Raw genomic sequence first — 13347 nt, forward strand, 5'->3', positions numbered from 1 at the left:
CCCAAAGAGTTGGGGGCCATTGGATGAGACAAACTTTAGATTTATTCCCTTTTTATGATATAATTACTCCCGTTTAGTAAACTGGGAAATTAAAGTCACTATGACGTACACAGTAAAGAAAATGGATAATTATTTGATATATATTCTTACCAGTTTCTCTACATTGATTAATCCATCCACTAAGGTTTTGCTAGCTTCATGCAAAAATGTCAAGTCTGAGAAGAGAAGAAGGAAAAAGATGAAAAGTAAACTGAGAAAAGGATGAAAAGCAACAATTCATTTCTAAGTGTTAAAAAGATGTGGCTAACTAATCAAATAATCCTTCTCTGCTGCAATTAGAATAGAATGTAGCAAGTGAGAAGAAAACCCTCTATTTATGCTCCAAGGCACATTTATGTATTAATTCTGCTAATACCTCACTGTCTGTTATTTTGATAGAATTATATGCATGTATAAGAAAAACATATCCAAAGCATCTGAGTAGTGATGAAGAATGTGAAAATAAGTTTTGTCTTTAAAACACTATCACAAATAGATTTTCTCATGAGTGGGTTCAAAATATTCATATGCATAGGAGAAACGTAATAGTTTTGTTGATAACTGAAATAACACCAAACTTTTTCCTGAATAGATTCTGTTTCTTGAACAAATCTTGGAGTAACGGAGTACTCTCTAGATGTGTTCAATTTAAACTCCATACAAAGTCCTCAATTTATGACAACTGAGCCCAAAATTTCTGTTGCTAAGATAGTTGTTAAGTGAGTTTTGTCCCATTTTGCGACCTTTCTTGCCACAGTTGTTAAATGAATCACTGCAGTTGTTAAATTAATAACATGGTTGGTAAATGAATCTGGCTTCCCCATTGACTTTGTTTGTCGGAAGGTCACAAAAGTTGTTCACATGACCTCCAGGACACTGCAACCATCATAAATATGAGTCAATTACTAAGTGTCTGAATTTTGATCCCATGGCCATGGGGATCCTGCAATGGATGTAAGTGTAAAAAACAATCATAACTCTTTCAGTGCCATTGTAACTTTGATCGGTCACTAAATGAACTGTTGTAAATCAAGGACTTCCTATAATTTCTCAGTTACCACAGCAAAGGTCATCCTGGCTAAGTATTACGGCTTTTTAGACCATTGTATTATTATTGTTCCAAATATCCTGACTTCAAAATTAAGCCTAAGACTAGATTTGCTGAGGACTGTCCTGCATAGCAGACTTAAAATGCTCGTCTCCCATGCTGAAATGGATAGACCTTAAGGAGCTGTACAAATACTCCTCAATTTATGACCACAATTGAGCGCAAAATTTATGTTACTAAGCAAGGCAGTTGTTATTGGAGTTTATTCCATTTTACAATCTTTTTGTATTAAGCAAAAATCACTGCAGTTGTTAAGTGATTCATGCAGGCATTAAGCAAATCTGGCTTCTCCCATTGACTTTGCTTGTTGAAAGCTGACTGGAAAGGTTACAAATAGTGATCAGATGGTCCATGGACACATATTGTCATAAATACATCCCAGCTGCGAAACACCTGAATTTTGATCATGTGACCATGGGGATACTGCAATGGTCACAAGTGTGAAAACCAGCCGTAAATCACTTTTCCAGTGCTGTTGTAATTTTGATTGGTCACTAAATGAATCCTTGTAAGAAAAGGATGACCTGTAATCCAGATTTCTACTCAATCTAAAATTGGCAATAATGTTGGCCAAATGTTCTGTCTGATGGTGATTATCACAGCCACCAATTGCTGGATTCCCTTGCTTCTTTACCTCTCCCAGTCTTGCTAGAAAACAAGCCCCGATTGATTTTCTTTCTATGCCTGCATTGGCTTTAGGACCTGCGGTTTCTATTGATAGATCTTTTGTTTAAGTTCCTCCTCATGCCTGATACCTTCCTGTCCAGTATGTCTACTGATGGGCAGAAACAAAAAGAGGGATACCACCATTGTTAACTTGCAAAATTCTTGTCGATTTTGGTTGGTTAAAAAAAAAATAATCCAAAATTTCACTCCTCTGCCAGTGGGAAGGAGGGGCAGGGAGGAATCCAAGGAACTGGCCCTATCTGACCAGCTGCTGCTTGTCCCAACTACTGTAATATTGTTGCATAAGTGAATAGCAGAGAGCAATTCAGGCTTTGCATGAGCATGCTCCTCTTCACCAATAGAGAGATCCTGAAAATGGCCATTCAGAGCAACAGCTAATAATAACTGGACAGGAGGGAGGCCACCAGGAGCTTCATACAACAACCAATAGAAGGAAACATTGCCTAGAGAAGGGATGGGCTGGGGAATTCTGGGAGTTAAAATCCACAAGTTGCCAAGGTTGGACATCCCTGGCCTAGACTTATTAAACTGCCAAGACAAACTGAAAAACACTAATTTTTTAAATAGGGCAGAAAAGCACAATGGTAAATTGTTTCTGTGCTAGGAGAAAGACAAGCTGAGAGTGACATCATCCAGTCAATCCTGTCAATGTGACCCAGTTAGTAGGTTTTGCAGAAGAATCCTGAGACAGTTTTCCACACATTCCACTTTGAGATAAGCAAGGACTCCGTATCCATCAAGTACCACTAACCTTTTAGGATGAGGGGCACAAAGGGGATAATGGGTGGTTTCATCCTAGACAGAACTTCTCTGTAGCTTTTATGATTCCTGCAGGGATCCTGAAATGCAATTTTTTTTTGAAAAACTCAATATTTTTTTTAGATAAAAGCAGAGACAGAATCAACTGCGGCCATTCTCTTATCCCCATTTTTTAGTTAAACTATAGAGCACAAAGCCATGGATATATCCAATTAAATGTGTTAAATATGAATCCTTCATGAGGCTAGGAGGCTCAAAATCATTCCAATCATCACAAAGACTGTTTGAACTATGCAGATTTAGGATTACTTTGAAAGAGCAGGAGAGGAAAAATGAAAAAAGGAAGGGAGGGAAATCTTTTTTAAGAATGTGGCCCTTCAGGATGAAAAACTATTTCTTTCAGTAGGGTTTTTTTTTTCTTTATATCACAACGTTAAAAGAGATTCTAGGCAACATTCTTGGTCTATATTTATTTCATGCTGGCTGACAGCAAAAATCTATAAATATTAAAAATTCTGCCATAGTTCAGGGGTTCAAACACATGGGTCTGTTTTTCATGTAAAATGTCCACCACAGCCATTTGTTTCTAGAAGATCCTCAGTAAACTTCCAAGAAAAGTACCTAGGAGACTACCTAGGACACTGTTAATTGACCACTGAATTAAGAAAAGAAACTAATGAATAACTGCTAGAAAACATTAGAAGAGAGGGCTAAACTGAGTTTATTAGTAGGAAAAGCTTTATCTTAATTGCTGGAAGTGAAATAGCCTAAAATCTAGATTTGATTTAGGAGAAAAGAGAAAGAGAGAATCAAGGCTTTTAATAAAGTGGGATTAAAATAAAATAAAATAATAAAATTAAATATTTGAACTGGATGCTCTTGTTGCTTGCATTGCACACTTTTAGTTCCTTTTAGTCACCACTTTTTACCAGTTCTTTTATAAAGGAAATATGAATGATTTACCGTGAGGTTTTCAAATTTACGAAACAAGTTTTTAAATTTGCCTGGAAGCTTCTGGAAGAAAAACAAACAGAGTGATAATCAGAGATATAAACAGTTCTAAATGGACAAGATATTTAAAAAATGTTAAAAACAGTTCTAAATGGAAAGATATTTTTAAAATGTTAATAAACAGTTCTAAATGGACAACATGTTTTAAAAACAATCCGTTCAAAGCAGAGTTTGTCCTGTTCAGTATGTCTTCAGTGATGGATGTGGGCTAATCTATCCAGACAAAAGGCTGCTAAGCACTGTGGAAAACTTGCAGATGTTGACTGAAAGTAAATTGAGCAAGCTACAATTTAAAGAGGAGGAAGGCGTGTCTCCCAACATGTTCCCTTCCAACTGCTTTGGCAAAAAATAAAGATTTCTCCGTGAGGAGGTAATAAGTGTCAGAAGTGCCCCAGTATGGAAGCTATGTATAGCTTCTGAGAAGCAGCTGATATTTTGGAGGAAAACAAATGACCACACTGAGGCTTACATTAATCCCTGGTTTAATGGAATTCATTGTAAAATGAAGAGTGAAGCACAAACTCATGTCTTCTAATTTTCAGGCATTAGGTAGATAACCCTTTGAGACTTCAGATAAGGGAAAGTAGTTAAACAGGCAAATCTGTTTAAAAGTTTGAACTGAGAATTTATGCTGTTTTCTAATGTTTTCTCAGATCTCCTTTTTCAATTAATGTTAGACTGCATCTTACAACTAGAACCATCTAACATGGCCAGTTATCTAGCAAGGACCATAAGAGAACTTGAGGAACCATTTTACCCTGAAGGGACTGGCTTACCCCACCCATGCTGGCAGAGGGGGCATACTGCAGGTCCTGTCAGTCAAGGAATTTTGGTTGGCAGGGTCCAGGAGAAGAGCCTTTTCTGCTGCAGTTCCTGCCCTTTGGAATATCATACCCTCTGAGGTGAGACCAGCTCCCATCCTTCTGACCCCAAGAGCCTTAAAACCTGGTCTTGCCAGATGGCTTGGGGTCCCAACGGGCTTCACGACGGAGATGGTTGATTAATTAAGAACTAATCCCGCCTCCCCCCCCAATGCATCTGGTTCCTTCCTTCTGCATCTTGTGACAATACTTTTATTTTGTTTATATTGTCATTTTATTGGGTTGGAATATTTATTAGTAGTATACATACTACTAATTTTGTCATATACAACAAAATTGGCTATACAACAAAATTGGTTAAAAATTAATTATTTTAATGTATTTTATGCTGTAAGCCACTCAGTCGTTTCAAAGTGAGATGGGTAGAAAATAAATTTGATAATAAGATAATAAGAGAACAAGTAGTTCTCTTCAGATGCAAGTTCAGTCAGTACTTTCTATTGTAGTATTGACATGGAATTTGCAAAACTGCATTTAGGACTGTATTCGGCTAATTAGCGTGTCAAATCCCGAGCTGTGGTAATTTAAGGCCACATACATTACAAAATGGCTCCCAGCCTCTTTCAATACATGAGGAGTGATACAAGTATACCCTTCCATCCTGTTTTGAATGAATGTGACTGTTAAAGATACACATGCTGCATAATAACCACATAGAATAGAGGAACTGGTTCTTTGACCTGAGCTAGATCCATTAAATCCATTAATAAAACACTTTTCAACACTTACATTCTATGAATCTATATATGTATGTATATATTTCTGCACATAAAAGGTGAGCTCATATGCCTGCATGTTACTCATCTGGTTTTGTTTTATACATGATTAGGACTTAGATTTTATTTTCTCCTAAGACATCAGAATTATATGTTATATCATAAGGTATATTTTAGGATATGCTACCAGTAACTAAAAAGAAGAACAGGGATTCTCTGAAAGCCTGATGGATATTTTATCAAAACTATTGTGCATTTTTATGTATTATATGAATTAACTATTATGAGTTGTAAACTATGGTGCATTAGGCAAACCATAGTTTAATACATGGAATCAGATGACTGTATAGCCCAAAGATTAAGATACCAAGCTTTATATAAATTGTATAAACTCAACACTTATTCAGAACTAAAAACTATAAAAGTAAATCTTAAATAAGGAAACATTCACCATTAATGCTGAAATCCTACTTGCTAAAACTCTGTTATATAAGCTTCATGAAGAAGAGTCCTCAAATAAGAAACCTACTACTGAATTTTCTGGATCATAGATGCTTCTTGTTTGCATCTCTGCTTGATGCCAACAGTCTGATGCCAAAGATTATTTGAAATTATAGGAGGAACCCAGCTATTAAAAGCTATGTGTACCCTCAATTCCTGATAAACAGGAAAAGCGGCTCTTGCAAAACAGCCAAGAGGAACATTGCGAACAATTTAGTGTCTCTATGTTTCTGTGTCAACCTAGGAGTTTGGGAAAGATGAATTCAACACTCACTATATCGCAACTGTGAATCTTTCAACGTTTAGTGGCTTACAGTAGATACTTAAGGAATCTCAGTTTTCCACTCTATTGCTGTTACAAGGTTTTTTTTACCTGATTTTCAGAAAATGTAAGAAAAATAATGAATTCTGGACTAGAGTCTTTTGATATCCTTTACAGCCCTTCTTTTTTGCAATTACCTGTAGCCACAGGGGAAGGAGCATTAAAACAGTGATTCCATGCAGTACTTAATATAAAACCACTTAATGCAGCAAGCTCTTCCTTAAAGTCAGCATTGTTCTACCATATTTACTTGGAAACAAGTATTATCCTCAGAAGAGACATCCAATTTTTTATTAAAAGCTTTCTTTGCAGCTTTAGCTACTTTTGCTATTTCCTGCTGAATCTCTTTTCCCCATTTTTTATTATTATGAAGTGGGGTTTAGCTTTTATTCTTTATTTTCTTTCAAGTTTTACCAAGCGAAACAAGGACAATTAAGAAGTATTTATCAGGTCTGCCAAGTAACACACTTTCAGCTGTAAGCAGACAGCCTACAATGAAATAAAAACACATTTTAGATGCTAACAATAATGCTTTGCATGTAAATAGACCGTTGACAGACACAGATTAAATATGAGCATGTTAAAGATGTTAGTGCTTTCTAAAAGTGTAGAAACTATGTACAACAAATAAATATTTAAAAAGTACAATATAATAATTATAAAACCAGTAACTCCCAATAAACCTAAAATATCTGAGTAAACAAAAACATTTTCACTTGTGCCAACTATTTGTACAAATCAAGCTTTCTTTTGTTAAATGGTTTTTCAAGCAAGGCACATCTAATTTTTCTCCTTTTTTTAAAGTAAGAAAGAATAAATTACCATAAATCATGTTGAAAATAAAGACAGTCTTAAAATATAGAAAAAATTAAATGCAATGATTTATCACCAGCACTGTCTGGCTCCCAAGTTAAAAAAAGGTGCAAAGGATAGCAATTTCATCATAAGGTGTGGTAACCATCTTTTCCAACACTGCTGACTAATAGTTCACCCATTCCTCATTACTGTGATCACTAAAGCAAGAATGAAGGCGAATATATGTGTCCCAGGATAATCCTGCAGGATCCAATTTGGGTCAGAGATTTTGTCTTCCAAGCTTTCGGACTCATGCTGGAGCCCAAATCAGGAAACTTTTCTCTATCTGGGCATCAGCATGAGTCCGAAAACTCAGAAGACAAAACCTCTGGTCTTGGCGACTGACCCAGATTGGATCCTGTAGTAAAGCAAGACAAACATATAATCAAAGCCATTTACTGCTGCTCCTCAAGATGGAGTTAACACCCTTTTACACAGTGTCTACCAAAATCTAACCATGCTAAGGAAGGAATACAGAAAACTTTATAAACCAGTATTTTTCAAACTAGACGAGATGTGTGGACTTCAAACCCCAGAATTTCCCATGCTGGCTGGAGAATTCTGTGAGTTGAATGGCACAAACAGGAATTTTTTTGAAGAAAGAGTCAGTGGAAACTGTAGAAACAAAATTCCTCCAATCAATTTTAGATGCATCTAGTGGGACATCAAATGCCCAATTGGGAATTGAGACAGAAATGCCTTAAATTCAGGTTAGAGCCTGGAAGATGATGATAGTTTAGTGGCTGAAAATTCAATCCTTCCTGCTTGGCCTCTCCAGTCCTGATTAGATAACTTCTCCTCTCCCTGGAAACAAGCGATAGTACACAAGCTGCCCTTATATGGGCTTTTCCCATTTTTCTTAATCTCATTAGGCTATGATCAAGCCAAGTAATTGGTTACCAACAGAATAAGAGACGTGGAATTTTAGCTAGATGTTAATAAGATACCTTTCCAATGGTGAAATCCAAATTTTTTTACTACTGGTTCTGTGGGCATGGCTTGGTGGGTGTGATGTGGCTTGGTGGGCGTGGCTTGGTGGGCGTGGCAGGGGAAGGATACTGAAAAATCTCCATTCCCACCCCACTCCAGGGGAAGGATATTGCAAAATCCCCATTCCCTCCCCACTCCTGGGGAAAGGATATTGCAAAATCTCCATTCCCACACCACTATGGGGCCAGCCAGAGGTGGTATTGCCAGTTCTCTGAACTACTCAAAATTTCCGCTACCGGTTCTCCGAACTGCTCAAAATTTCCGCTACCGGTCTCTGAATTACTTAAAATTTCCACTACCGGTTCTCCAGAACCTGCTGGATTTTACCCCTGCTTTCCACATCAAAAATTGGATTAGATGGAATAAATGGGCTACCGGAAAGACCTAACTTTTCCTAACAGCAGAATAGTATTTTGTAGAGATAGATTTAATATTCTACCCTCTGCAATTTTGCAAGGCAGATATAATAAAACACCCACAGCGGAATGAACGTGTACATATGGTAATAAGAAAGTTAAAAACATCTCACATATGTTATTACACTACAAATTTTACAGAGATATTAGACATATATCCTCCCTCTATTAGAAAGATTTCTAGGGAGGCAGATAATTTCTATATGAACCATCTTCTCCAAGATTCCAGCCATTACACGTACAGTGGCCAAATTTTGTACTGCTGCAAAGATAAGGTAAAACCGGTTAAAGAAGTAAAGACTTTTATTTTTATCAACATGTTTTTATTTGTTAATAATTTTTAGAAGACATATATTTTAGTGTTGACCATATTTTTAGAAGTCATATATTGTAATAAAGATGTTCAGAGTATCATATTTGATATACTTTATCATTGCCAATTTATAATTTACTCATTTCTGTCTGTCAATCCGGATTATATTTATCTTTTATTCCCCCTTTTATTATTTTGTTTTGTTGTCTAGTCACTGACTGAATAGAATGAATGAATGAATGAATGAATGAATGAATGAATGAATGAATGAATGAAAAACTGGGAGTTGAAGGCCATGCATCTTAAAATTGTCAAGTTTGAAAAATACTATTATAAACAAACCTAATTTTAATCTTTCAAGTCAGTATTGTAATCGCTCTATAAAAAGGGGTTAGAATCTGGTCACATGGCCAGGAAGGGGGAGGAATATAGAATGGAGGAGTCAGGAAGATTCCAAACAGAGCTGCGGTGGCGCAGTGATTAGAATGTAGTACTGCAGGCTACTTTTGCTGATCCCCAGCTGCCAGCAGTTTGGCAGTTCAAGTCTCACCGGCTCAAGGTTGTCTCAGCTTTCCATTCTTCCAAGGTCAGTAACATGAGGAGCCAGATTGTTGGGGCAATATGCTAACTCTGTAAACTGCTCAGAGAGGGCAGTAAAGCACTGTGAAGCGGTATATAAGTGCTATTGCTATTGCTATTGCCATTGAAATGCTTTGAGGGAATTTTTCAGGATCATTTTTCTCCTGTAATGCCACATCAGACTATTTGTGAACTCAGTCTTTCTTTTTTTCCCCACTTGAATTTGGGCTCTTATGTTCAGTTTTGGAAGACTTACCTTCTTGATAAATAGAGTCTTGACCCTCTTTACATAATTTCTGCCTAGCATTCCATTGAGTTGGAAATAAAAAGATAAAATTCATACTTCACAGAGATGGAAAGAAAGCATTATAAGCAACTAGTTACCTTACTTCTTTCTGTGGTACCAGCTATCCTGGTTTATCAAATGGTTAAAAAAAATGCATACCTCAAAATATTAGTTGTGAGATATAGATAGTATAGGTAAACAAATCTTATATACTGATTGATTAATTGATTGACTGATTGACTGATTGATTTGTATGCTGTAACACACACCCTCTGGATTATTTCTAGGCTAAATTAATATAGATATGTAGGTAGATATTGGAACGGAAAGAATAGAATTAGCTGGAAGGGACCTTGGAGATCTTCTAGTCCAGTCTCCTGCTCAAGCAGGAGACCTATACCATTTCAGATAAGTGACTGTCTAGTCTCTTCTTAAAAACCTCCAGTGATGGAATGCCCACGATTTCTGAAGGCAAGCTGTTCCACTGGTTAATTGTCCTCACTGTTATGAAGTTTCTCCTTAATTCCAGGTTGCTTCTCTCTTTGATTAGTTTCCAACCATTTGTCAGTTTCTTGTGCTGTCCTCTGGTGCTTTGGAAAATAATTTGACCCCCTCTTCTTTGTGGCAGCCCCTCAAATACTGAAATACTGCTATCATATCAATCCTAATTCTTCTTTTCTTTAGACTAGCCAAACCCAAATCCTGCAGCCATTCTTCATATGTTTTAGTCTCCAGGCCTTTGATCATCTTAGTTACTCTTCTCTGAACTTTTTCCAAAATCTCAACATCTTTTTTGTAGTATGGTAACCAAAATTGGTTGCAGTATTCCAGGTGTGGTCTTGGTTTGTACCTTAGTTTGCAACCCAGTCCTCACAGCTTTATTCAGAAGCAAATTCCATGGAATACATTGGGATATACTTCCTTGTAGTTTCTTAGAAATTCCATGAAACTTCTTTCTAACTTCAAACATTATCTAAGTAAAGGATGAAGAAATGCTTCTTTGATAATCCTACATCTTCCTAATCAGAGAAACTTGTTCCCTGATTCCTAGGGGTAATTGTTACGTTTTTATTTTGCTTTTCATGTATTAGAGCCAGATAAACTGGATTTCATATATCACATGAAGTCCAAAAGAACTTGGTTTGATTCTGGCTTGCTATATTGTGCAGATTCAGCTCCTGCAGCCTGCCCTAAATCATAAACTATAGTTTTAAAAATGAGAACTATGGTCATAGTAAATCATAACAAGAAGTGAACCACTGCTAATCTTTCAAAAGACCTTTCAATGGTGAGCTGAAGTGTTATTCAACCATTTTGAATTTACAAAAAATTATACCAGCGTCATGAAATCTGCTCTTTTTATTATTGACTCTGATCCTGCTTCCAAGTCACTGGAATTACTTGATTTCTCTTTACAGTGATGAGTAAAAAAAAACAAGCCTAATAGATTTCACACCATGAAATGGACCTTGGATAGTGCTGGAATGTAATACCTGCATAACTACAATTCCCAATGAGATGAAGGCAATGTCCTAGGATTTAGCACAAAAAGAGTGTTGCTAAAGAATCTTTGTGACATGATTAGAGACAAGTAAGCAAAGATCCCATAAAATGAACCAATTGAAACAAAGGAAATACTTCTGATTTGTCCAACTGAAATGCATCTATTCCAGTGATAATGAATTATGGATGTAATCTGGATCTAATGTTCAGTAGTTTTCAATTGTTTTTAAGATGATACTGGTATAATGAGAATTTGCCAGGATGCATTAAAATTTTAAAATGTTATATTGCCCATCCTTGGCCATTTGAAATGTTTTAGAAATATAAAAGTTTAACTGCAAATTTGGGTGAAAAAACAGTGTGTATGAGAGAAAAAGAAGTAACTGAGATTACAAATACACAAAAGTCCATTTCTCTTCATTATCATCTTACCTCCCAGGTGAGGCGTAAACGACTGACAGGTGCATTGTTCAGTCCTATAACCACAGCATAGAATGTTAACATGTCCTGATGCTGTTTACATCTGTGGGGAGAAAATAAAAAGGTAGCTAAGGACCAAACGAGAAAAATATTAAAACTGAGCAGTTTCAACTGATGGTACCATCCCTGCTCTTAATTTAATTTAGTCTGATATCAGTCAGTAAAATAGGAGAAGCCATCTTGGCTGCTATCATACCCCCTTGTACCTATCACCTTACTACTTATATGCATAAGACATAATGCCCCTTAAATCTGTGTTACCTTACTTGCAGTCAAATCTTCTACGGTTTCACGCTTGAGTGCCATTTGAGTAAGAGGGGGAGGAGGAGATGAAGAGAGAGAAAAAGGTGCAAATAAATGCCTCCACCTTCTCTTCTCATGCTTCTGGGCCCAGATAGGCTGCCAAGGCTCAGAGAAGCAGGAGGTGGCAAGGGAAATGAGAAGGGATGTGACTTTATCATCAGCAAAATCTGAACTACCAAATTCAAATATATCTGCCTCCATGGTGGCTGAGATGCAGCTAAAGGGATGTAAAACACAACCTATACAAATGATTAGCAGAATGCTAAAGTAAGTGCTAGCTAGGTAAATGATGAGAGACAAGGCAACACTGTCTTCCATGAAATCCATAAGATATAAACATCATTTGTAACCAAACCATAGCCTTTGCAAATCCAGGAATTTAGAGCACATCTCTAACCTGAAAAATATCCCCCAAGGCCATAATTTGTCACCCAGTGTGTTTCATAGCTGTGTTCAACCTTTTCCTTCTCCTCCAGGCCCTAGGCCTTTCTACTGCAACATCCCCTCATCTAGTAAACAATCTGGGAAGGAAGCTTGAGTAAAGGCTCAACTGTCATTGGGTATTAAAGCCAACCAGGATGGTGAAATAAATTCAACCTTCTTAGTCATTAACCTGAAAGGAACCAACAGAGAAGGGAAGTAGACTGACCATACAGGAAGGAAGCAGAGAGGAACATAATGGTTGAACAGAACAAGAAAGGAGAAAAATGGAAAGCTAAGATTTCATAGTATATTCTGCAGACCTCTCAGAATTCCAATATTCTTATTTTAGAGATTTCAAGACATTGGAATATATTCATTAAAGAACTGGAAGTTGGCCAAAAGATGATATGAACTGCCTGTAACTGCAGAGAAAGATGATTGCCTGTAACCTTGTGAGTATTTAATTGACCCTCTCTTTGGAGCTGCTTGAAATTCAAAAAAGTTGAATATTTTCAATTATCCCCTTTTTGAATTTTAAACCATTTCCCTTAACGCAGGATGTTCTTCTAACCAGAGCATCCACTTGTGTGTTTGTGTGTCAGAAAAGTCCAGACGGCAGCCACAACTGTGCAGTTGAATTCTGCTGTTGTTTACTTGCATCACCCTGCAACACATATAAAAAGGGCCTGGGGCTTTGAACATTTGGGAAACATTAGCCATCTCATGTCAAGTAACAGAAGGAGAACCATCATCATCAGTGACATTATGACTGTATTAAATGCAATCCCATTATGAAGAAAGGGCCAAAATATGGCACTCACACAGCAGCAATCTTGATGAATTTCTTGAGCAAGTGAGCCCGCTTTCCTAGAGAGTCACAGAGTAATACTTCAGTAGCCACCCAGTGCTGAACCTCACTGCAGCGTTGCAGCAGCAATTCTAGATTGGCAGTCTCCCGTCGGCCACGTTCACCATGGAACACATAATCCACAAATTCTAGCTATAAGAAATTGAAAAGGAAAGAGAGTAACCAATGGGCCTTCTGAGACCCAGATTGAAGGCTTCACCCTGCAATCCTGGTGCTAAGCATCTCATGTACATGAACGCCTTTCATTGATCAGTCTATGTCACACATAACAAGGAGAAAGGAGGCAGAAACTGAACTGGAGAAAAGA

At 37.0% G+C, this 13347-nt stretch overlaps 1 protein-coding gene across 3 annotated transcripts in view; it reads right to left on the minus strand.

Annotated features, from left to right (window-relative positions):
• The window catches only part of RAPGEFL1 (Rap guanine nucleotide exchange factor like 1), a 64438-nt gene that overhangs the window by 13578 nt on the left and 37513 nt on the right, over positions 1-13347 (minus strand). For all 3 annotated transcript variants that reach the window (XM_034415781.3, XM_034415783.3, XM_034415784.3), the window contains exons 9-13: positions 12994-13172; positions 11399-11489; positions 3557-3607; positions 2586-2673; positions 151-215 (exon numbers count right to left, since the gene is read on the minus strand). In XM_034415781.3, coding sequence (XP_034271672.1) covers positions 151-215; positions 2586-2673; positions 3557-3607; positions 11399-11489; positions 12994-13172 — 474 coding nt within the window. The remainder of the gene's footprint in view (positions 1-150; positions 216-2585; positions 2674-3556; positions 3608-11398; positions 11490-12993; positions 13173-13347) is intronic.

This window comes from Pantherophis guttatus, chromosome 4 (assembly GCF_059756535.1).
Source record: "Pantherophis guttatus breed Tessera chromosome 4, ASM5975653v1, whole genome shotgun sequence".
NCBI lineage: Eukaryota > Metazoa > Chordata > Lepidosauria > Squamata > Colubridae > Pantherophis > Pantherophis guttatus.